At 28.0% G+C, this 25,152-nt stretch overlaps 1 protein-coding gene across 1 annotated transcript; it reads left to right on the plus strand.

Moving 5' to 3' along the window:
* Positions 1–1,879: 1,879 nt before the first annotated feature.
* On the plus strand, positions 1,880–20,985 carry LOC107172710 (putative multidrug resistance-associated protein lethal(2)03659). Its single transcript, XM_089221790.1, has 26 exons — positions 1,880–2,134; positions 8,069–8,155; positions 11,675–11,785; positions 11,856–11,990; positions 13,572–13,782; positions 14,024–14,246; positions 14,324–14,480; positions 14,550–14,688; positions 15,055–15,165; positions 15,247–15,537; positions 15,596–15,760; positions 15,832–15,953; positions 16,019–16,116; positions 16,185–16,270; positions 16,356–16,744; positions 16,816–17,093; positions 17,159–17,238; positions 17,345–17,495; positions 17,575–17,681; positions 17,739–17,862; positions 17,929–18,099; positions 18,944–19,071; positions 19,160–19,405; positions 19,516–19,688; positions 19,778–20,018; positions 20,092–20,985. The coding sequence occupies exons 2-26, from the start codon at positions 8,076–8,078 to the stop codon at positions 20,113–20,115; spliced, it is 4,041 nt and encodes a 1,346-aa protein (XP_089077916.1). The 5' UTR covers positions 1,880–2,134; positions 8,069–8,075; the 3' UTR covers positions 20,116–20,985.
* The last annotated feature ends 4,167 nt before the right edge of the window (positions 20,986–25,152 follow it).

Below are 25,152 nucleotides of genomic sequence, written 5' to 3' on the forward strand. Positions count from 1 at the left end.
AAAGTTGCCATGATTTACAGATTATGCTACAAATAGGGGAAAACACGGACATTATTGGAGTGGAATTGTATGATGAACATTGCCTTCTTTCAGAAATAATTGATAAAGGTACCTCACCTTTAAGAGTCTTACAAAAAATCCTTTGCAACAGTGTTGGTGATGTTTATCCTAATGTTGCTATAGCAATAAGGATTGTGCTCACATTACCAGTTACAACAGCAACAGCTAAAAGATCGTTTTCAAAATTAAAGTTGGTAAAAAATTACCTAAGAACACTAAGTCAACAGAAAACTAAAAATTTAGCAATAATATCTATAGATGATATAGATATAGATATCTATAGAAATAGTAGATGGATTGGACTTGGATAATGTTATTTGCACATTTGCTGATCTCAAATCAAGAAAAGTTAATTTTTAATTATTATTATTTCTGTCGTTACCTATAATATATAATGTTATCAATCTATTATAAAAATATACAGCAATTTAATCATAGATAATATATACTTGTGCATGTTTGGTGCTTTGGTGCAAAATGGTTATGTGAGGTACTGGTAAAAGTAATAGGCAAAAATACTTTACATACCTACTGAATAAGGGTGCCCGCAAAAATGTAAGTGAGAGTATGAATTTTTTTTTTTGTGGGCCCCGCTAAAAGAGTTTTGCTCCGGGCCTCGGAAATTGTAGAGACGGCCCTGCCAAATTTAATAAAGGTTAATACTTTATTTTAGCCAATTCACTTTTTGACCAAACTCAAAAGTTTAATATTTAATTTTTGTAAAAAATAAGTAGGATTCAATTTAAATACAAACGTATCCATCTCGTTTGACCTTGCTCTTGGACCGGACGCGACTATCATATCATCGCTCGGGTTCTCAAATTCTTGAAAAAAAAACCAATCTGTATAATAAAATAAAAAAAATAAATAAATTATATAGGTGGGTTATTTATAAATTAATAATATATTATTTTTGTCAATATACAATTTTTGTAGATATTATGGCCGAAAATAAAAGGGCACAATTTTAATCGAAAACGTTTCGCCTCACGCATAGAAATTTTTTAATTTGTAATTAGGTTAAAACTATTTTATTGGTTTACTACTTCTTAAAATTACACAATATTTATATTTAATTACATTAGAGTATAATAACATCAATAGACAAATTCATTTACATAAGAATTAGTATATATGCAAATATGCGTATTTTTCTATTAATCGTAAATTAATAGAAAAAAAAAAAACAAACGTACAAATCGCTTGCTCTATTACATAAATAAAAGCGGTTATCTAACATACTATTATGTATACTGGGTGATCAATCAAAGATGTAACATAAATTATTAGAATGACTAAAAGTGTCGTTTATTGTGGTTTTAATTTTTTTATGTCATTTGAAGACTAACAGGCATTAAAGCTACACTTATAATGTTATACGCTTGTCAATACTAAACTTTTAGCATATTTCTCATTACACTAATTTTGTACGAATTATACTTTATTTTAACCCTGATTTAAGAGTCAAACAATTTTGAGTAATAAAAATAAAATATCGATTATAAAAATTGAAATTAGAAAATAAAACACAAAAAAAGAACCTTAAAATCTCATTTATTTATTAAGTATAATATTATATTATACTTAATTTTATAATATATTAATCAGTGTTGGTACATGGTACACGTCAAATCAATCACCCGTTATAACATCATAATATGCTATCGCTGTGACCTATGTGACTTAAGCGACTATTATAGCTAGGTATAGGTACTTGTTGGTATTATATTCTACCATTTTTATTCACAACAGGTGCTTAATTTAAAATTAAATACTACACAAATTATTTAGTTATTTTTATTATCTAGTGTAACAATATTTTTGACTGTGACTTTTAACTAAATATTTTACTTGTAGTTCAAATATCAAAAATTGTATCGATTAAAATTGTTTTAAATTATATATTTTAATAGTTATGTTATGTTTGCCTTCAAGGTAACAATGTTTTTAATGTTAGGAGTCATTTTGTTATATGTTATAATAAATGTATTGTAATTTGTATACAAATAGTTTACCTGTGTACCATTCAAATCTGCATAAATCATACATCATTTTTATAAATTTATTTCATTTGGTACGTATAATCTGTGTTTTTTAATAATTTTTATTTAATTTGTTTTTAATTTATATACGTTCTATTCAGAGTATATTAAATAAATTGTCAGTCGATCAAAAAATTAAGAATTTACTATACGAATGTCGATTGAGAAAAGTAAAATAATTTACAACAAATACTAACAACTAAATTTTTGAAATCATTGATAGAAAATGTAGGAACCACTTCAATATAAATCTTATAAATGAAATTTTTTTAGTAATTTTACTATGGAAAAATATCATAGTATGTAATCGAAACAATAATGGGTATTCCCGAATATTTTGTAGAGGTATCACATATATGATGCATGTACCTACAATTATGCTTTACAATCGACATTGTTATAAAATATTTATGTGTGAGTATATACGTATACATTATGCATGAGTGCTAAAATACAAAATATAAATTATTCGGATTAGCGACAATCATCTGTACTTCAAAAGTTTCAAATAGCCACGAATAGTATTTTTAAATTATAACTAAAATCATTTTTCTTTGTTTACATATCTAATTTCACTAAAATTTGATTTTATATAATCATTATATAATATATTTATCGCTCCGATCAGAATCTATAAGATTAAAAATTAAAACTTAGAATTTAGAAAGTTATCAAAAAAATGTAAAAAATGTTTTTCGTAAAAATGTATTTATTGGTTTTGATATTCATACAATAAAAAAATATACCAAAATCTAGTACCAAGGAGTCCAGGACTTTTCCTCTGCATAAAAACAATTTAAATGAAAAATGTGTTGAAAGTAGGGATAACGTGAACGACGTTTTGTCATAATTAGTTTATACATTATAATATGTATATTATGTTCAATATTTATATAATAATAACTAATAGCCAATATCCCTTGACCTGCTTTAAATATAAAATATGTTTGTACTATTTGAAAAATACTACAATAATACAAAAAATAACAATTTACTTAGATCTTATAACATCTCACCAGTTGTAATAGCTGCAGTATTATAACTTATTAGTAATAAACTAATAAGTAATAGCAATAGACAATAGTTATAATACAATTATAATATACATAATACATATTATGTTCATATGTAACTATATAAGTATAGAATTAAATGACTAATATTTTATTCATGAAAACTTAAAGTAATAAAACTAACCTTTAACAATAAAAATAATAAATATGTATTTTAGATTTTACTATTCATAGAGGAGGATTTTTTGATTAATATATCCTTAATAAATCTATAGAAATGTATCCATGATATAAAAAAGCAAAAGATTGTATATTTTGTTAATGATCTATAAATACGTAACAGGTAACAATTCATATTTAAGTTAAAAAAATTAATTATCAATTTAAAAATTAAAAATTAAAAATTAAAATTTATAAACATAGGTGGTTTTTGGTTAGGTAACTGATTTTAATCCATTAAACAATTGAAAATTTTGATTAAAGTATTTTTTTGTTCGTACATAATACTAGGTAAAATGAAATCATTCGATTAGTAGAAAATATAAAAAGAGAGTAATGAGAATGACAAATAACTAACTTGTATTTTTACTCCCAATTGTTAAAAAAACCACACTAAAACTTAAGAAAATTACCCTAATCGTCACATCTATTACGAGATACCAATAACACAAAAACCGTCTTTACTTACTTGCTGTTATAGTTTGAAAAGACTACAGTCATTGTGTTCGGTGGTGCACGCAACGGTCCCATCAACGTGTTAATTCCCGATGGCCCAATCCGTCCTTGCCAATAGGCAATAGGAGGTATTAATATAGGTACCTAACAGATTCTGTTAGGTAGTAAAAATCTATTGTGTACACATTTTGACCTATTAAAGTAGTTATTAAATTAGTTTAAAAGTTCTTATAAAAGTCAAATAGTACCCAGTATAGGTACTTAGTAGGACCAGAAATCAATAACACTTAACGGATTATTACATGCAACTACCAAGTAGGTAGGTATGTCATAATTTCAGAAAGACTTAAGGAGTTACTGACAAACATACTTTTGTGTTGCTTAAATGATAATTTAAAAAAATAGAGATATCAACAAGAATATTTAAAAGGTACATGAAAATAAAATTCCTAATAAAAATAAAATGAGATTAAGTGATTCTTGTAAAATAAATGAACTGCCATGGGATACTAGTACTTTATTGTTTTGACTAGGTATGTTGTGAATGTTGTGATATTACATGCGTTCCTTTTCAAGACCTTAAAATATTTTGCTTTACTCAATGGCGCGATTTAAATTAAAAAAATGGGTAAGTGGGTATCGCTCTGCTGTACATTGGGGGTGGGGTGGACTTCTGACTAAGGTAGGTTAAATTTGAATGCAATGATAGGTATCAATGTATACGAAAAACGATTCTGAACGTAGACGGTTTATCTGTCTAGGATATATTATAGATTATTAAAAATTTTTAAATCTTAGATTTAAAAAGAAATTTTTTTATGAATTCCTAGCTCAAAATAATTTGCGAATTTTCGTGATTTTTACGTATGTTGTCAAAATTAAAATTTGAATGCATGTAAAAAAAAAATTGTGACTACGCATTTCTTTTATTTTTCAATTTTTATTGTAAAAATATATTATGAGCCTTGTATTAAATTTTCAAATCTTAGATATAAAAAGAAAATTTTTTATGAATTTCTAGCTTAAAATAATTTCTGTATTTTCGTGATTTTTACATAATATGTTGGCAAAACTCAAACTTTGAATGCTTATAAAAAAAATTTGTGACTATATATTTCTCTTATTTTTCAACTGCTATTGTAAAAATATGTTAGTAGCCTTGTATTAATTTTTCAAATCTTAGATATAAAAGGAAAATACTTTATGAATTTCTAGTTTAAAATAATTTGCGAATTTTCGTGATTCTTATGTATTTTGTCAAAATTCAAGCTTTGAATGCTTTAAAAAAAAAAATTATTCATACATATTTCTTTTATTTTTCAACTGCTTTTGTAAAAATATGATAGGAGCCTTGTATAAAATTTTCAAATCTTAGATTAAAAAAGAAAAACTTTTATGAATTTCTATCTAAAATAATTTTCAAATTGCCGTAATTTTTACGTATTAAGTCAATATTTGAACTTCAAATGCTAATAAAAAAAAATGTGCCAATGTATTTTTATAATTTTTTAATTACTATAAGAATAACTTATGAGGAACGTTGTATTACATTTTCAAGTATTTTGATAGAGCTAAAAATATTATATCGACACTTCAAAAGAAAATTTTCAGAAAAATTTAAAATGTCAGTTGTCTATAAATATCTCAAAAAAAGTCAAAATATTTTGAAAATTAAATCATGTAAAGAAAATTCTTTGTGAAATTTTCAAGTATCTACGACTTATACTTTTTGAATAATTACTAATATTTAAAATCGTTTGAGGATAAATCGTTATCGTTACTCTATTTCGTAAAAATTTAAAATTCAAACGCACTTAAAATTTTTTCTATAACGATGTTTCAAGTTTTCTCTATAGCTACTTGAAGTAAAACTAATAGAAAACTTAGTGTTGTATTTTTAATCCTTAGTTATAAACATAAAAAATTTCATGATTTTTCAACTTAAAATTTTCGCGTTTTGGACAGATTTCCTAAAAATTTAAACTATAAACGCTTATAAAAAAATTGTGACTTACGATTTTTAATTTTTTTTTAGCTACAATAACAACTCATAAAGAACCTTGTATTAAATTTTCAAGTTTTTTTGGTCGTCCAACATTTTTTTACCGGCACTTCAAAAAAAATTGAAAATTTCAGTGGTCTATAAATATCTCAAAAATTTGTGAAAATTAAACTGTATATATAACACTAACATAAACATTTGGTGAAACTTTCAAGTATTTATATTGATTAGTTTTTGAGTTACAACCATATAAAAAACCGATTTGGTCGAAAACTGGTTTTGCGTAAAAATTCCCGTTTTTCTGTCATTTTTTTTTTTGTTTTTCTCGATTTTTTTGAAAATTGTTGGAAAATGTTAACTTTTTACCTGTATAGGCACCAAGGATCTACACTTTTACATCGGAAAACACCCCCAAAGTTTGAAATTGAAGCATTATTTCGACTAGTTATGCTGTAAACGTAACGCATACCACGATTATAAAGAACAGGTTAGTCATCGGTAATACGATTTGTACACAGCTGCCCGGTCACAACTCGTTACGGCGTAGTTCCATTAGCTGCCGAGCACTGTTAGTCAGACCTGTCAGATTTTCATTATTCCATATTACATTATTACCTTTTGGTTATTACTTATTATTATGTTAGCCCATCACGATTTTAGATTTACATTTTACATATTAATTATTATTATGTAAACTACCACGGGAAAACTTAGTTGTTAATGATAGAACAGTTGTCTGTGAAAAACATTTTACTGAGGATCGATCAAATTATAAAAATGTGGGAGTCAGGTACTGGCTCCAATAAAATTGTGGTATGTATAACAAATTTTTATATTTTCAGTGAACTCCAGTCTCCAAGACCTAGATAACTATACTAGTTTATAATTTATACTTGTATAGTCATACCTGTGTTTACAATGTGTAAAAAAATTGGTGTAGTGACTAATTTAAGGAAATTACTGTATAGGAAAAAAAAGTTTTTGCCACCTCTGTACTTCATTGGTATTTGTTATTTTTCTAGACAGATTATTCAAATAAAACAAATAAGAATACAAACAAATAGTATATGATACTAATTATGGTATAATTGTACTGCAATAGAAGTTATAGAACATATTATTATGATATTTCAAAACTTTTTTCTTTGAAAATTAAGGAAGTTGAAATTTTTTAAATGTAGATTGCAAAAAAATGTTAGCAAATCATTAGTTACAAATACGTAATCACCTAAAATTCTCGATTATCCGCATTTATGCATACACTCATTAAAATAATTAAGTTCCTAAAAAAATATATTATACTTTAACTTAAGAGGACGCCAAATCCGCATGTGTTGTCTCCGTCGTACAAGTGCGTAGCATACCAAATTTTACGCTCAGCAGATCACGTTTATCTCCATTATTTTAAAATTTAGAGTGAATTGACCTATTATAAAAATTAAAGGCAAGATTATTACCGAGTGCATCTCATAGGCTTTTTATTATATTTTAATTTTAAACCGAGTTATGAGTATTTTTAGATATAAAAATTATTTACAATTTTAAAATACTCATTACTCGCTTTAAAATTAAAATATAATAAAAAGCCTATGAGATGCACTCGGTAATAATCTTGCCTTTAATTTTTATAATAGGTCAATTCACTCTAAATTTTAAACGTGATCTGCTGAGCGTAAAATTTGCTACGCTACGCACTTGTACGACGAAGACAACATATGCGGGTGTGGCGTCCTCTTAAGTGAAATTGTTTCCAAATCATGATAAAGTGATAGCCGATAGGTCATACACGACACACGCAATATCAAATAATGAAAATCTGACAAGTCTGACTAGCAGCGCTCGGCAGTTAATGGAACTACGCTGTAACGAGTTCTGACCGACGATCCAGCTGCACTCGTCGCTTAACCTGTTCTTTATAATCGTGAAGTATACTGATACTAATAACCAGATTTTTCTTTAATTTTAATATAGAACTAGCACGGAGGGCTATAGTTTTATTATAAAACGCTCAATATATTTTATTAAAATCATTTTTGTATAAATAAATTAGTAAATTATCTTAGAATCTGTTATTGTTTTTATACTGATGTATTTTCGAAACTTTTTTCCTTTGTTTATAGTCCTAGACAGCAATTTATACCTAACCTATGTAATGATAATATTACTATAATATTGGTATACTAATGTTATAATAATATTTTGATATAGATTACATTTCTGTCTGTGATATTCCATATTGCATTATCTAACCAAATTGTTTTTAAATAATATTTTAGGTTCAAAATGGACGCGGCGGATAATAAAAAAAAACAGCTACCGAATCCACGACACAAATCAAATATTTTCGAAATTCTTACATTTAGGTACTTATTAGTTTTAAATATGGTTATCTTAGAATATATAATATTCTAACTATAAGAATCGAAAGTTATTTTCGCTCAAAAATAAATTACCTTTCGCTTTTTGCCCATGTCACTTTTTACCAAAATATATTAAAACTACTTTTCTTTTTGGCCCAAGAATATTTTAACAATTTTTAATTTAATACACACTTTGGGAAACACTTTAGTATTATTGTTGAAGTATTTTTTATAACATATATTACAATAACGTCGTTAAAAAATTGTTTATGTTATAAATTCGAGAATGGATTTGTGTTAAAAGAATATTATAAATTAAAAAAAAAAAAAGCGGGTAAGTCGTGTATGTCGCTCTGCTGTACAGTAGGTTAAAAGTGGGTTACTGTAATGGATGGAATTAAATTTGAATCCAATGATATTATATCATTGTATACGAAAAACGATTCTGAGCGAAGACGGTTTATCTGTCTAGGATATATTATTAAAAATTTTCAAATCTAAGTTTTAAAAAGAAAAATTTTTATGAATTTCTAGTTTGAAATAATTTGCGAATTTTCGTGGTTTTTACATATGTAGTCAAAATTCAAACTTAGAATGCTTGTAAAAAAAAAATTGTGACTACGCATTTCTTTTCTTTTTCAATTTCTATTGTAAAAATATATTATGAGCCTTGTATTAAATTTTCAAATCTTAGATATAAAAAGGAAAACTTTTATGAATTTCTATCTAAGATAATTTGAATATTGCCGTAATTTTTACGTATTTTGTCAAAATTTGAACTTTAAATGCTTATAAAAAAAAATTGTGACTATATATTTATTTTATTTTTCAATTGCTATTGTAAAAATATATAATGAGCCTTGTATTAAATTTTTAAATCTTAGATATAAAAGGAAAATATTTTATGAATTTCTAGCATAAAATAATTTACGAATTTTCGTGATTTTTACATAATATGTTGTAAAAATTCAAACTTTGAATGCTTATAAAAAAAAATTGTGACTATGTATTTCTTTTATTTTTCAACTTCTATTGTAAAAATATGTTAGGAGCCTTGTATTAAATTTTCAAATCTTAGAATTAAAAAGAAAAACTTTTATGAATTTCTATCTAAGATAATTTGAACATTGCCGTAATTTTTACGTATTTAGTCAAAATTTGAACTTTAACTGCTTATAAAAAAAAATTGTGCCTACGAATTTTTAATATTTTTTAACTTCTATTGTTACAATGTGTTAGAAGCCTTGTATTAAATTTTCAAGCTTTTCTACCGAAAAAATAAATTTTTATCGATATTAATTAAAAAAAAACTAATAAAGTTGAAAAATTAAAATGTCAGTAAACAGCTCAAAACAAATCTAAATATTTTTAAAATTTTATCAAATATATAAAACGCCTATATAAACATTCAGTCAAAATTTCAAGTATCTTCGGTAATTTGTTTTAGAGTTACACCAAAATAAGGAAATCGCTAAAAGTGAAAATCCAATGTTGTAAAAATTTAAATTTCAAATGCTCATAAAAATTTAATTTGAATTTCAGGTGGAATTTTTATTTGTGATAAAGATTGAAAAACTTGTAAGGAATCTTGTATTAAATTTTTAAATCTTAGATTTGAAAAGAAAATTTTTTATGAATTTCTAGCTTAAAATAATTTGTGAATTTTCGTGATTTTTAAGTATTTTGTCAAAATTCAAACTTTGAATGCTTATAAAAAAAAATTGTGACGATGAATTTATTTTATTTTTCAACTGCTATTGTAACAATATGTTAAGAGCCTTGTATTAAATTTTCAAGCTTTTCTGCCAAACAAATAAATTTTTATCGATATTAATTAAAAAAAAACTAATAATGATCGAAAATTTCAAATGCCTATGAATAGTTCAACTTAAGTCGAAATTTTTTGAAAATTGCACGGTGGATAGAATATACTTATATAAACATTAGGTGAAAATTTCATGTATCTATGGTCATTTGTTTTAAAGTTACATCAAAAACCAAAATCGATTTTGTCGAAAAATTAGTGTGCGTAAAATTTCCCGTTTTTCCCTTAATTTTTAGTTTGTTTTTCTCGATTATTTAGAAAAGTATTAAGAATTTTTCACTTTAGACCCCCCAAAGTACCAACTAGATTCACTTTCTGATCGAACGAGGTACTGAAGTCAAAAATCGAAGCATTTTTACTGCCCCAAAACGTGATGACAGACACAAAAAAAAAAAAAAAAAAAACACACATCATGGTAAAATCAATACATTCATCGCTCCGCTCAGAATCTAAAATATAAACCGTCAAAATAAAGTTATCAAATTTATAATTTATAACAATTAAATGCCATTGATTTAATAAAATTATACCGATTGTTTCTGTTTTAAATTGTATTTTTCGTTATCGGTCAATGATTTTTTTCATCTTTGGGGCAAGTTCGTAATGAATACTATTCAATTCAATACAGTTCTAAGTTTGAATTTCACTTATAACATTTAATCAGGCGTAATTGAGAGAGAAATATGATAAATACTTTTGTTAAAAAAGAATGCCTTGGTGGAACTAAACAACCTTCAGCTTCTGAGACTTAAGTACCGATTAGATAGTCATAGTAATTTGATAATTTGTCGTTTATTGAATAGTCAGATAGTAGGGCCTTTAACAAAACAATTCGTTACTTCATCTAGATTTAAAAATATCTCGATGGCTAAACATTATTGACTTTATAAAAGTACTAGATTTTCAAATAATTTCATGGAGTTATTATCATAATAAAATATAATATTCAACTAACCAGCGTAGACACATAAAGGACATAAATAATTTTAATTGAGTGTTTCCCAAAGTGTGTATTAGGAAAATTCTTGGGTGAAAAGGTAAAGTAGTTTTGAAATATTTGGACAAAATGATAAAAAGTCATGGATAAAAAGTAAAATGTGATTTTTGCGCAAACAGAGTGTTGCCCAAAAAATAACGGTTTTCTGTTCGTTTGTTTTTTCTCTCTAGCACACTCGCGCAACATAGAAAATAGTGTATTTACTTAGAATTATATTTTCAAATTTTTGAGTTATTTTAGATTGAAATCACAAATTCAAAAAACAATAAAAAATAATAATTTTTCAGGGAATAAATCGCGAAAAATATAAATCGATTTGTCTATTATGTTTGTTATTGTCTCAGTTCATACATATCTTAAATTAAAATTAAAAGTTAAATATAAAGTCAAATAGTAACAAAATATAAAACCAATATTATGTCATATTTAAAAAAATATATTATCCTCCATAATTTTAGTTCTATGTGATTTTATTCTAAGATTACTCAAAAATATCAATAAAACTGATTTTAAGTGAAAGTATTTTATCTAGAATCTGAGCTAGCCTTAGAAAAAAAACAAATATTGCGCCGATATTCACTAATCCACCTATTTTACTTTTTTAAATAATAGTGTCGTAAAACCTAGATTCATATAGCTCAAAAATAAATATTTATTTAAATTTTAATACTTCTAATATATTTATTTCTGTATGATACAGCTGGATTTTAAACCTCTTAAAAACGGGACGAAAGAGAGATTTGGAGATCATTGATTTATACGATCCACTTAACGATCACAAGTCATCATTATTAGGATTTGAAATCGAAAAGTATATTTATAATATTTTATTCCTTTTTAAATTAAACTTAACAAATGTTTTTAAATTTTTTTGATACTAGGAGATGGAAAATCGAGATCGCCAATGCAAAAAATACAAACCGGGAACCTAGTTTATCAAGGGTATTAGTTCGAATGTTTGGCGGAAGTTTTTTGTACTATGGGATAATACAAATGTTCATTGAAACAATGTTAAGGTAAATAAATTTATTAAATCGTAAAAAACATATATTAAATATTCTTTAATTCGATCTGTTTCAATTGTTTCATTGTAAGCAAAACTTTTTATCTATTGTTTTTTTTTTTGCATTAATGAGTTCGAATAAAGTTCTTTAGATTTAGCTATTCTCAATATTTTGTAAATCAAATAACATTAATAAAATTTAAATTTGTCACCTAATCAATACATATATAGGCATATATTTTATTATTTTGTGACCGTTCGAAAATTTTTGTACGGAAAATTCTTGTACAACGTCATTTGACCGACTTTTCTTTGGGGCTAGGTCGCCAACCACGATCCGTGACTCGACAGGCCCGGAGCGTCGTGGATTTATGTGTTTTTTTTCTGGAAGAGAAGTTATATAAAGACGAGAAACGGCTAATAATACTAAATAAAACTCAAGAAAAATCGAATTGGTAATTAATATATTAAGTTGGTGCCGAAAAAGCTGAAAGGGTGTAAAACTCGGATAAACAAAAAGTTTGATACTACAGTGAATATAATTATTACCACACGACGACTTACCATAAATATAAAATTGAAATTTGTATAATTAATTATAACAACATTAATATAATAATATGTATATATAGTTCATATTGTGACCTCAATGGCTCCACTAGACGGTCACCGGTTGACGATATATGAGGAAAAATATACATGTATAATTTTTAAATAACAGAATGTACATCATTTGTATCGACCAGAAACATTTAAAAAAATAATTTAGATTACACATCCTCCTTTGAGATAAAGGACCAATGACCAAAGACCCCTCCTTTGAACCACCATGTTCTGCAACATGGACATCTTCGAGGAAGACGTCGGTGGCCGCTACTCCATATTTTTGAACAGCAAAGCATAGGTGGGAAAAATGTGATGCCGGTGTATATCCGTTGACAGCAGAAGGAAAAGAGCGAGAAAAAAAACGGACCGGACGGCATGAACCGGTCGATGTCGTGGAGAGAATTTGTGGGCGGCCGGCAAGACTTTTATTAATCAATATACTAAGTTAATAACATATTATATGCTGTGATTGCGAACACAGGTGGATCGGCGTGCGGACGGTGGTGCGGTGGAATTTTGATACATAGTACGCGCGGTGCACTATTTCTTTTTTTTTGTAACGTTACAATTGTTATTTTACAATGTGCCTATTAATGTAAATTTATATTTATAAATAATAAATTAATAAAATTAATAATCTTGTATATAAAATATTTATTATTCATACTAACACAAAAACCTTAGTAGAAAACATTTTCACTCAAGTATGTCAGTATGTGGTACATTTATACAGGTGAATACAGGAACGATATTATGAGGTCTAACGCCTTTTCCATAAATGTTGTTTTAATTGCGTCCAATTCCAAATGTACCTTGTCATTGAGTCACTTAAATGGATTAGTAAATTATAATTCAATGATAAATCATTGCTTATAATAATAATTGTTGGGAAAAGTCTAAAAATATTGACTATGTATATAAAAAATATATATCAGTGCTTAATGCTTATAATATATTAGTAGGATTAATGAAAGTGATTTTTTTTTAGAATGACTCAACCTTTACTCATTGGTAGACTGTTAGCATATTTCAACCACGACGAGTACAACGTAATCGACTCTAAACACGCATATATGTATGCGTTCGGTCTGTTATTAAGCATGTTGGCTAACATAATATTATATCATTATTCGCAATTGGAAATGATACACCTTGGGATGAAAATCCGTGTTGCTTGCTGTTCAACAATATATAAAAAGGTAAATTCACTTGCCAAAAATAAATAGTTATAGGTTCAATAAATTATGTATTATTTATTATTATATCTACAACTAAATATAAAAATATCATTGATGTTCATGTCAACATATCTGTTTGATTTTAAAACTTAAGAAAATTTTCTTTATTACTGAGTATCAAATGTTTCTTATGATTTATAATAAATTATTCATAATTGTACTTACGAAGCTATGTCTGATATTTTATTTTATGTACATGTAGGCATTAACATTAAGTAAAATTTCTCTGTCTGAAACTACTGTCGGTCAAGTAGTAAATTTAATATCAAATGACGTAAACCGATTCGATATTGCATTAAGATATATACAATTTTTATGGATCGGACCACTGCAGACTATTTTGGTCACCTACTTTTTGTGGCAAGAAATAGGAGTGTCTTCCATAATTGGAGTAATACTATTTCTCGCATTTGTTCCATTACAAGGTACGTACCTAGGTACTAAAAGAATTGTTATCTGGAATATGATAATGTCTTTCAAATCAGAACATTTTTATTTTCAGGATGGTTGGGAAAAATGACCTCCGACTATCGATCAAAAACTGCCCCGAGGACTGACGAAAGAGTGAGGCTAATGAACGAAATAATATCAGGCATACAAGTGATTAAGATGTACACATGGGAGAAACCTTTTGCATTGCTTGTACAATATGCAAGAAAGTGTGTGGATGTGGATATATTTAATAATTCATTGTACAATTACATAAATGTGAATTTGTTTTGTTACAGGATGGAGATCGACCAGATCAGAGGAACATCGTGGATAAGGGTTTTTATGCAATCATTCAGAATATTTCATTTTAGATTAGCATTGTTTATTAGCATTTTATCATATGTATTATTAGGAAATACTATTAACACGAAACAGGTAAATATACGGGTAAAAAAAAAACTATTATAAACAACATGGTAGCCTAGGAATTGTTTTCTCTTTTGTGTGAACTGGAGCAGATACTTTTAGTATATTGGCCACAGTTTATTTCAAAATTTTCAGTTATTACTCGGGATAATTGATTCAATTAAATTTAGCATAATAATAACACGAGACATTCAATAAGTTATTACATTTTTCAGTTGTAGGGCTGGGGTGGGAGCAAGAAAATTTTTGGGGAAGGCTAAATTCCTCCTTGCACTATTAACAACATGCCTGATTATGTATTACCAAGAAAACCATAATACAATCAATGATTAGATATTACCTAGTTATATAAATAAAACGTACCTATTTCTATAGGTTTTCGTTATAATAACGTACTACAATATACTATTGACAACAATGACAGTATTTTTCCCACAAGGAGTTCTAACACTAGCTGAGATGCTGATATCCATTAAACGTATTCAGGTATAAAAAATAAAGAATTACTTTAGATTCTAAACATATTTACTAATATATAATAAATAATTATTTCGTTCGTTCGAAAAGTCATTTTTACTACAAGATGAAAAGGATAAGTATTACAAACCTTTATTATTGAAATCTGATAAAAAATGGACAAATGGCGTAGAAATGTCAAACATAAATAGCGAAAATTATACAGCAAATACAACTGGAAATCAAGAAGATATGGACCGATTGGGTAATTTTGGAATCGTCGTTTCAAACGCCTCGGCTAAATGGGTACTCAATCAACCCGATAACTCATTAAATAACATTAATTTAACCGTTAGACCGGGGCGGTTGGTTGCAATCATCGGGCCCGTAGGAGCTGGAAAAGTATAAATTGGCTATATGGTAAATAAAATAATATAATAAAAAATGATTTTTTATACAGAGTTCATTGATTCAGTCAATTTTAAGAGAATTACCACTTTGCGATGGAAGTATTTCAGTGCGTGGCACCGTTTCATACGCATCTCAAGAACCATGGTTGTTTAACGGTTCAATTCAACAAAATATACTTTTTGGTTCGCCAATGGATCATAATCGTTACAAACAAGTACAATAATTAAAAAATAAAATAATTTGTTTGTATTCATAAGTAGAAACTTCACGTGAGTTATGTATTAGGTTATAAAAGTGTGCGCATTGAACACTGATTTTAAACAACTTCCTTATGGTGACAGATCTTTAGTAGGAGAAAGAGGAGTTTCTCTTAGTGGTGGTCAACGAGCGAGAGTAAATCTAGCAAGGCACGTAAAACACTAGATTTATATGATTATGTTTCAATAATATTTTATGATTTTGATGGTTCTAGAGCTGTATATAAACAAGCTGATATTTATTTATTGGACGATCCTCTATCAGCTGTTGACACACAAGTTGGAAGACATTTATTTGAAAAATGCATTAAAGGTATTTCATATTCTTATTAAGTTGTCGTTAGATTACTCATTTGATGACATAATAACTTTAATTTACAGGTTATCTCAAAGAGAAAACTTGTATTCTAATTACTCACCAAATACAATATTTATCGAGTGTTGATCAAATCGTTTTGATGGAAAATGTAAGTAGTTACATTTGTAAACAGTTTTAATACAAAATATGTTTTGTTATAAATTGAATGATATTCTATTTTTATTTCTCTGTAGGCAAATATATTAGCCGAGGGTTCGTATCAGGAACTACAATCTACTGGCTTAGACTTTACAAAATTACTTAAACCGTCGGATGAAACAACTGCCGATACTGAAATCGATAATAAAAATGAACCTAATAGTGATTTGGAACCGCTCTCAGAATTATCTCGACAAGGGTCTCTTAAAAGTATTTCGTCATCCATTGATGAGAATAAATTAAATGAGACTCAAGTAGCGCCCGTTGAGGTGGCTGAAGCTAGGTCTTCCGGAAAAGTTTCACGTAGTGTTTATTTGTCTTATATTTCTGCTGGAGGGAATGTTTTTAAAATATTTTTTTTATTATGCATATGTTTATTCACTCAAGTGCTTGCTACAGGTGGAGATTATTGGATAAGTTATTGGTAATTTAAATTGTATTTTATTCAATGTCGATAATTATATATAGGTACATTTATTTGTTTAATTATTTTAGGGTTTATCTAGAGGACCATGTTTTTCCTAGAATAGACAGTAAATCAACGAATATCACTAATTTTATTAGTTACCTATTTTCCGATACACATTTGATAATAACTCGTCAGTTTTGTGTTATAATGTACTCTATTATAAATTTGACTCTGCTAGTAGTCATTTTTATAAGATGTGCTATGTTTGTATCATTCCTAATGGGTACCTCTATGAATTTACATAACAACATGTTTAACGCTATCACAAGAGCAACAATGCATTTCTTCAACACAAATTCATCGGGTAACGAGTTTTTTAAATAGTTATTGAACTGATTATTTAATAGGAAGACAATATTATTTTTTCAGGTCGAATTCTTAACCGCTTCACTAAAGATATTGGTGCTATTGATGAAATATTGCCAGTGCCTTTGTTGGATTTTGTTCATGTATTTACATTAAATTCATGTTGTTTCCTCGTTATAATAATCAATTAAAACATATGAATTTATACTGCGTACTAAACTTATTTTTGTATTTGTATCGTTTTTCCAGATAGCGTTGCAACTTATAGGAACTCTTATAGTTGTTGGTTTAATCAACTATTATCTTCTAATACCGACTTTCATCATAGGATTATTGTGTTATTATACTGTTAATTTTTATTTATCAACATCACGTAGTATCAAACGTTTGGAAGGTGTTAGTAAGTACTGAGTTAATTATTGTATAACGTGTAGTGTTTTTAACAACGAATTATTTTATGTTTCAAAAATAAAACACAGCCCGTAGTCCCGTGTATGGATATTTGAATGCGTCGCTTCAAGGATTAACTACTATCCGAGCGTTTGAAGTCGAAGACATTTTGTGCAAAGAATTTGATGAACACCAAGTAAACAAAATATATTACTCCTTAATAAAATGCTAATGATTCGTTTATAACGTTTAGGATTTACATTCCTCGACTTGGTATTTATTTATAACATCAAGTGAAGCATTCGGATTTTCGTTGGACTTGATATGTTTCATTTATATATGTATTTTAACATTAAGTTTCTTAGTCGTAAACAATGGTAATATACAGTTTATTCTTTTGAAATTTATTTTAATTTTTATGAATTATGTTACTTAATTTTTAGATTATTTTGGGGGAGATGTTGGATTGGTTATAACTCAAGCAATCAGTTTAACGGGTGCTCTCCAGTGGGGAATAAGACAATTAGCAGAATTAGATAATCAAATGACCTCTGTTGAGAGAGTACTTGAGTATACAAATGTTCCACAGGAACCTTCTCTTGAATCTTCTCCAGGTAATAATATATTTGTAATATAAATATTTTGAAACTTTCTAATAAATATTAAATGTTAAGATCCAACACAATATTTTGATTTTATACTTATCATATTGAAAATTCAATTTTGTATCCACAGCTTTTAAACTTTAATATGAAATTAAAATAAGTACAAGTATAACGTAAAAATAAAAAAACCAATTTTGAGTTAGGTTTAATATTATGTAAATGTTGAGGTAGCATTACGCTGTGCATATTGTATGGTTCAATAATTAAAAAGACGTAGGTAAATAATTTTGAAAATAATTAAGATATACTTTTTGTCTTCAGATTAATAAACTTAAAAAGTAATGGGTCTATATTATCAAAATCTTATCGAATCTTATGCTTATTCATCATGCTTATTTTATCAAGGTTATGGTCCGTACTGACATTGATGTACACCTATATAGGCAGAGGTACTAAACATTTTTATCCTGTCGAGTGTTCACAATATGTTGATGGCTCCCGAATTATTATGATAACATTTAAACAACATACGCATAGAATAGAATCAACATCTGTGAAAATGATGGTGACTTTAGTAATTGAAATAAAACTTCATAAGGTTGCGTGGTGTGATTCGTTAACTTTCCATAATGATTACAAATAATATGTATAATGATTACCTATACAAGACCAGAGACCTAAATTATAATAATGTTTTTCGGTGCTTCGACGTGATTCCCTTCACAAGTTCTTGTTATAGCTCTAAGAGCCTCAATGCACAGTTTAAAATTAATCCCTTTGATATACACTATTTAATGAATACTATTCACCATTTTAAGGTATACTTTTATTCAAATTTTTGTTTCTGCTTTAGATAAAAAGCCACCTAAAGAATGGCCAGATAAAGGTCAAATTGTGTTTGAACATTTTTATCTACGTTATAGTTTAGATGCAGAGCATGTTTTGAAAAATCTCAATATTCAAATTCAGGAAATGGCAAAAGTAATAATGACCAATATTTACTACTAATTACTATTATTTTTATTAGATTTGAATTTTGATACAATGATAATATATTCTTTTAATTTAGATAGGAATTGTTGGTCGAACTGGTGCAGGTAAATCGTCGTTGATAGGGGCGTTATTTAGACTTGCTATCAATGAGGGAAATATCACCATCGATGGCATAGAAATACACGAATTAGGATTACACGATTTACGTTCCAAAATTTCAATAATTCCTCAAGAACCAGTTTTGTTTTCGGGATCAATGCGAAAAAATCTAGATCCTTTTGACGAATACCCAGATCATACGCTTTGGAATGCTTTAGAAGAAGTATAATTTCCAATTACACTTTGTTTTTTTAATCATAACATAATTAATACATTATGAAATAGTCAAAAAAGTTTCACGAGTAAGGTTTTGTTGATTTATTACTGTTTAAGGTGGAACTTAAAACTGTCGTAGAGGATTTGCCCGATGGTCTGAACTCAAAGATGTCTGAAGGCGGATCTAATTTTAGCGTTGGTCAAAGGCAATTAGTGTGTTTGGCTAGAGCTATTGTGCGTAGAAATAAGATCCTCGTTCTGGACGAAGCTACTGCTAATGTCGATTCACAGTAACTATTGATACGAATCATATAAAATCGATTTCATTAATGTCCTCATTATACTCTTAAAACTGAATGCTTTTAATTTTTATTTTCAGGACCGATGCGCTGATTCAAAATACGATTAGAAATAAATTTCGATCGTGTACAGTGTTAACGATTGCTCACCGTTTGAACACAGTTATGGATTCTGACAGGGTGCTTGTTATGGACGCTGGGACAATGGTCGAATTCGACCACCCTTATAACTTGCTGAAAAATAAAGACGGATTTTTGTACAAAATGGTAGAACAGACTGGAAGTGAAACGTCTGATTTGTTGCAAAGTATGGCTTCTGAGGTTAGTAAATTATACAGATTTTTTTGTTCCTTTTATTTTACATGTTTTTTATATTATTATTTTTGTTTTTTAGAGCTACATGGCCCGGAATAATTAATAGTTAAGCAAACCATCAATGATATTGATAATTATTTTTGATTTTTCAAATTGTATTTACTTAATTATTAAATTAATTTCGGTTTGCTCAATCATACAATTGAACATTTAATGATTTTGATTTTTTTGCTACTGACACTAAGTACTTTCAAAAAATTATAATTTTATAATTTAATTATTTATTGGTATTCTAATATGTTAATGTTTTTAAAATATTAAATTGGAAATTCTTGAATTTCTAGTCAATAGTTAGCTTCATAGGGTGAGCAATGGTTGTCATACGTTAAAAGGACACTACACGCATATCTATTGTCCCGTCTTACAAGTGTGTAACATAGCAAATTTACGCTTGGCAAAGAACTTTATCTGTGTTCGTATGTGGGTTTTTTACGATAACTTAGTTTTTAAGTGAGTTATGAGCATTTTTAATTTTCGTTTTTCATAAATGCATAACTTGCTACAAAATTGAACTAACGTATAAAACCCACATAGATAATCTTCTTAACATTAAGTTTCATAATTTTTTATTTCACTCTAATTTTTTAACTAATGGAGCTAAATGTGATATTCTAGGCGTAAATTTGCTGATTTTACATTTGTTATGCGCTCGTAAGACGAAGACAACAAATTGTTGTGTAGCGTTCTTTTAACCATTAAACTTTCTCGGAGAATATATTTATTATTTAACAATAATGTATTACTATTGAGTGTTGTTTGCTATTATTAAGCATATCTTTTGACTTTCCGTAGATATTCATCTAGGATAATATTATAATATTAATTATAGGATAATACTATAATAGGCTAATCTTAAAATATAAAATTGTTTTATTTATGTATGAATATGAATATGATTATAAAACAATTAATTTTATTTATGTCACTACAATCATTTGTGTACCTAGTTAATTAATTAATATTTTTCAATGCAGTCAGTAATTTAAAATTATTTGTATCTACCATCAGTTATTATACCATTGTACTGGCAGTTGTATATTTACTGTGTTTAATTGTTTATTTTATTTTTTTATTTTTTTTATTAACAAAATAACATTTACAATCTGTGCATACTAAAATACAATAAGCAAATATGTTTACAATTATTATAATAGTGACTTTGGATACATGAGAAGGGAAGCTATCCAGTGATAGAACCCTTTTGATTGAGACGTTTAGGACATGGAGTTGTGTTTCAGTTTAGGAGGTCGCGACACCAACGTCTTTTGAGGCGACGAGATCAGAAGATTTGGATTATGAAGTAATTTGGAATGAAACTTTTTGTAGTTAAGTTCTCAGCTGTTTCAATGTTTAAGTCTTTATGGAGGGTGTGGTTAGAAACAAACCAAGGAGCTGACGTTATTGTGCGGAGGGAAATGGACTGAAATTCTTCGATTGTTTTAATTTGGGTTGGTTTTGCACAACCCCATATTTGGGCTCCATAAGACCAGATTGGTCTTAACAATGATTTGTAAATTTTTATTTTATTATGGATTGGGAGTTTGGATTTTAACATAGGACGTAGTAAGTGAGATCTTGAATTGAGAGACTTTCTTTTGGATTTAAGGTGAGGACCCCAAGTTAGTCTTTTGTCCAAAACTATTCCTAGGTATTTTACTTGAGCCAAGGAGGGGATGGGAATTCCCTGAAATAAGATAATAGGTGTATTTTTTTTATTGAGGGTAAAAGAGACAAGAACGGATTTATCGGCATTAATTTTAATTTTCCAGTCGGAGGACCATTTATCAATAAGGTCAAGGTGGAGTTGAAGATCATTGAATGCTTCTTCTGAGCTTTTATTTGGGGATAAGATGGAGGTATCATCGGCGTAGGTGGCTAAGAGCGTGTTTTGAGTTGTGGAGATATCTGATGTGAAGATGATGTATAGGTCAAGAGAAAGATCGCTACCTTGAGGGACTTCAGCTTAAATTGGAAAAAGAGAAAAAAGAGAATTACCGTGACGAACTTTGAAGGTACGATGTTCGAGGTAAGATCGAATTAATAGGTATAGTGGCGCGGGAAGGAATTGTTTAATTTTATAAAGCAGACCAGTGTGCCAGGCCCTATCAAAGGCTTGCGCCACGTCAAGGGATATTCCTGGGCAGTATTTTTTATTCTCAAAAGAGGAAGAAATTGTGTCAACTAGCCTAGGAACTTGTTGAATTGTGGAATGTTTCGCACGAAATCCGAATTGAGCATTGGGTATTATTTTTTGTGATTCTGTGATTGGTCTTAGCCTTTTCAAAACGACTTTATCAAATAATTTACCTAAAGTTGGAAGTAGGCTTATGGGTCTATATGAAGTTGGTACATTAGGGGGTTTACCTGGTTTGGGTATGAGAATTATGATGGATAGTTTCCAGATGGTAGGAAAATAAGACAATCTTAACATAGAGTTGAATATATATGTAAGCAAGACAATTGTTTTTTTGGGGAGGTGTTTTAGGATTTTATTCGTTATCAAGTCATGCCCAGGGGAATTGTTGGGCTTTAACCTTTGTATAATATTAGAAATTTCATTCGGAGAAACATGGATTGATGGGACGAGACATAGGTAATGGGGCATCAATAAATTTATGTATTTTATCTAGATGAGCGGTATTAGGAATAATGTTTTGGTGAGGTGTGAAAATATTTGAGAGATGTTCCCCAAAAAGATTTGCTTTCTCAAGATCTGAACATGCAAGCGAACCGTCGGCTTTTTTAATAGGACTAGAGAATTTTTTTAATTTGAGCAAGCTTTTCGTGGTATTCCATAAAGATCCATCATGCGTATTTTGAAGTTTAAATATTTTGTCAAAAAGATCGTTTTTATATATTTGGATTAATTTTTTGATGGTATTTGACATATTATTGAGGATTGATTTGTCGGAAGGTAGTCTATATCTTTGCCATCGGGAGCGTGCCCTGCGTTTTTCAGCAATTAAAGCTTTTATATAGGGGGTAAAAGATAATCGTTGTGTTTGGATTTAGGGTGACAATTTGGTTTAGGAGGATAGGAACACTCATAGACCGCTGATTGGATTGAGCTGACTAAATTTTGAGCTGCGGATTCTATTTCGTTGCAAGACTTAAGTGAAATTTTAGATTCTGAACGAAGTGATGAATGTATTGATTTTACAATGATGTGTGTTTTTTAAAAATTTACCATTTTACCATTTAAAAATAGTACAATATTATCATTAATTTGAGGTTTTGACTGTTTTGAGTAAACAATGTTGGTAGTTCTGTTAACAACTACCATACTATTATTAATTTCAAAGCGATGTGAGCAGGATTAAGAGACTTCCTAATCTGTTCTTTATTTGTTGTATACATTTTCCATAATAATAATTTGTTTTAAAATCTATAATTTTCTCAACAAAATTAAAAGTTAAGTGGGTATTTGTATCAGAAAAAGTTAGAAAAATATAGATCAATCATTAAATAAGCTCTTAAAATGTTCTTAATTATTTATAAAAATATACTATACCTAGTAATAATTAGTTTTCAAATCTATAATTTTTATCAACAAAATGAAAAGTTAGGTATTTTTATCAGAAAAGATTAAAAATATACACATATTAAATAATCATAGTATCTACTATCATAGAATATACTATCATTATCATAGAAATTTACTACCTATTTAATACATAAAGGACAATACATAAGATTATATTTTTTTTGTTTTTTGTATAAAATATTATAATAAGGTACATGATAAAAACTGTTTTGACGGGATAAATACGAGTGATATCATAATTTCACAGCCACCTGCACCTTAATATTTTGATAGATGAGTCGGTACAAACGACTAACGAGTGTATATTGTAAAATGTCAAAGTGTGAATCACCCAATAACCTCTCGGAATATAATTCATATAAGAAAAATAAAAAAACAATGTCATTATCGTTATTAATATAGCTAATATAAATGCTAGCTGGAGTGCTCATAGAGTCTGTAAAAATTATCTATTTTTTATTATGCAAGTTATTATGCACTTATTATATAGGTATTTTTATATTTTTAAGTACCTTACCTGTAGTTAAGAATTCTATAGTATTCTGATTGGAAATATTTTAATAAAATAATTTATTATGGCCGTAAGGACGGAAAGGAATTTGCATTGGTCACCCTGAATTGAACTAAACTGTTAATAAAGATATTATATACCTAATTGGTATATGAAATAGGTATACATATTATATTAACAAATTAATTATGAGTTAGAATGAATCAATTCGAATTTGTATATATTACAATATTTTAGTATCCTGATAAACTTGTATACTATAAAATAAATATTATTTCCTACAAAGCAAAATATATGTAATAGTTTATAGTCTCTTTAACATAAAACAAATATTTGATACAGACATATGTTTTTATCGAGGTTGTAATTATAGCTTATAAATATTGTCATGGTAACGCAACTGTGTGTTACAACAATAGAATTATTATCAAGAGCGAGAGGAGTCCGGGCGAGATTTTTTTTAGGGATTAAGGGTGCATTATTTTTATCCACAACCAACAATCACCGCCTGTTGCTGCCATTTCTCAACGAAGAGACATTGACATTTTTTATCGTATTGAAATTTTATGTCAAAATTCATTTAATTTTTCATCATATTACATAAAAATGGTCACTACAGGTAATGGGTATAATATTAGGGCTGAGGGTGAGTTGCGGCCCGACCTTTCGTTTCCGGTGAATTCCGATCCGATAACATTTTGAGTACCTATAGGTTAGTTGCGGCCCGAGTAATTATCATTACATAATACATATGTATCTTATTTATATAATATATATTATATTATATACCTATTTATTATTATTATTTTTTTGACATTATTTAATTATTATCATTATAATATTATACTATATTCTTATAACTCAAAAAAATATTAATAATATATTTTAGATTCTGAACGAAGTGATGAATGTATTGATTTTACAATGATGTGTGTTTTTTTTTTGTGTCTGTGTACAGCATAACTAGTCGAAATAATGCTTCGATTTAAAACTTTGGGGGTGGTTTCCGATGTAAAATTGAAGAT

This window comes from Diuraphis noxia, unplaced genomic scaffold (genome assembly GCF_037042655.1).
Source record: "Diuraphis noxia isolate RWA-SAM2 unplaced genomic scaffold, SU_Dnox_SAM2 contig0003, whole genome shotgun sequence".
Classification (NCBI taxonomy): Eukaryota; Metazoa; Arthropoda; class Insecta; order Hemiptera; family Aphididae; genus Diuraphis; species Diuraphis noxia.

Coding starts and splice junctions, on each gene's coding strand:
- LOC107172710 (XM_089221790.1), top strand. CDS start 8,076: ATGGACGCGGCGGATAATAAAAAAAAACAGCTACCGAATCCACGACAC. Junction 15,538..15,595: donor GGCCCGTAGGAGCTGGAAAA/GTATAAATTGGC, acceptor TTTTTTATACAG/AGTTCATTGATTCAGTCAAT. Junction 19,072..19,159: donor AAATTCAGGAAATGGCAAAA/GTAATAATGACC, acceptor CTTTTAATTTAG/ATAGGAATTGTTGGTCGAAC.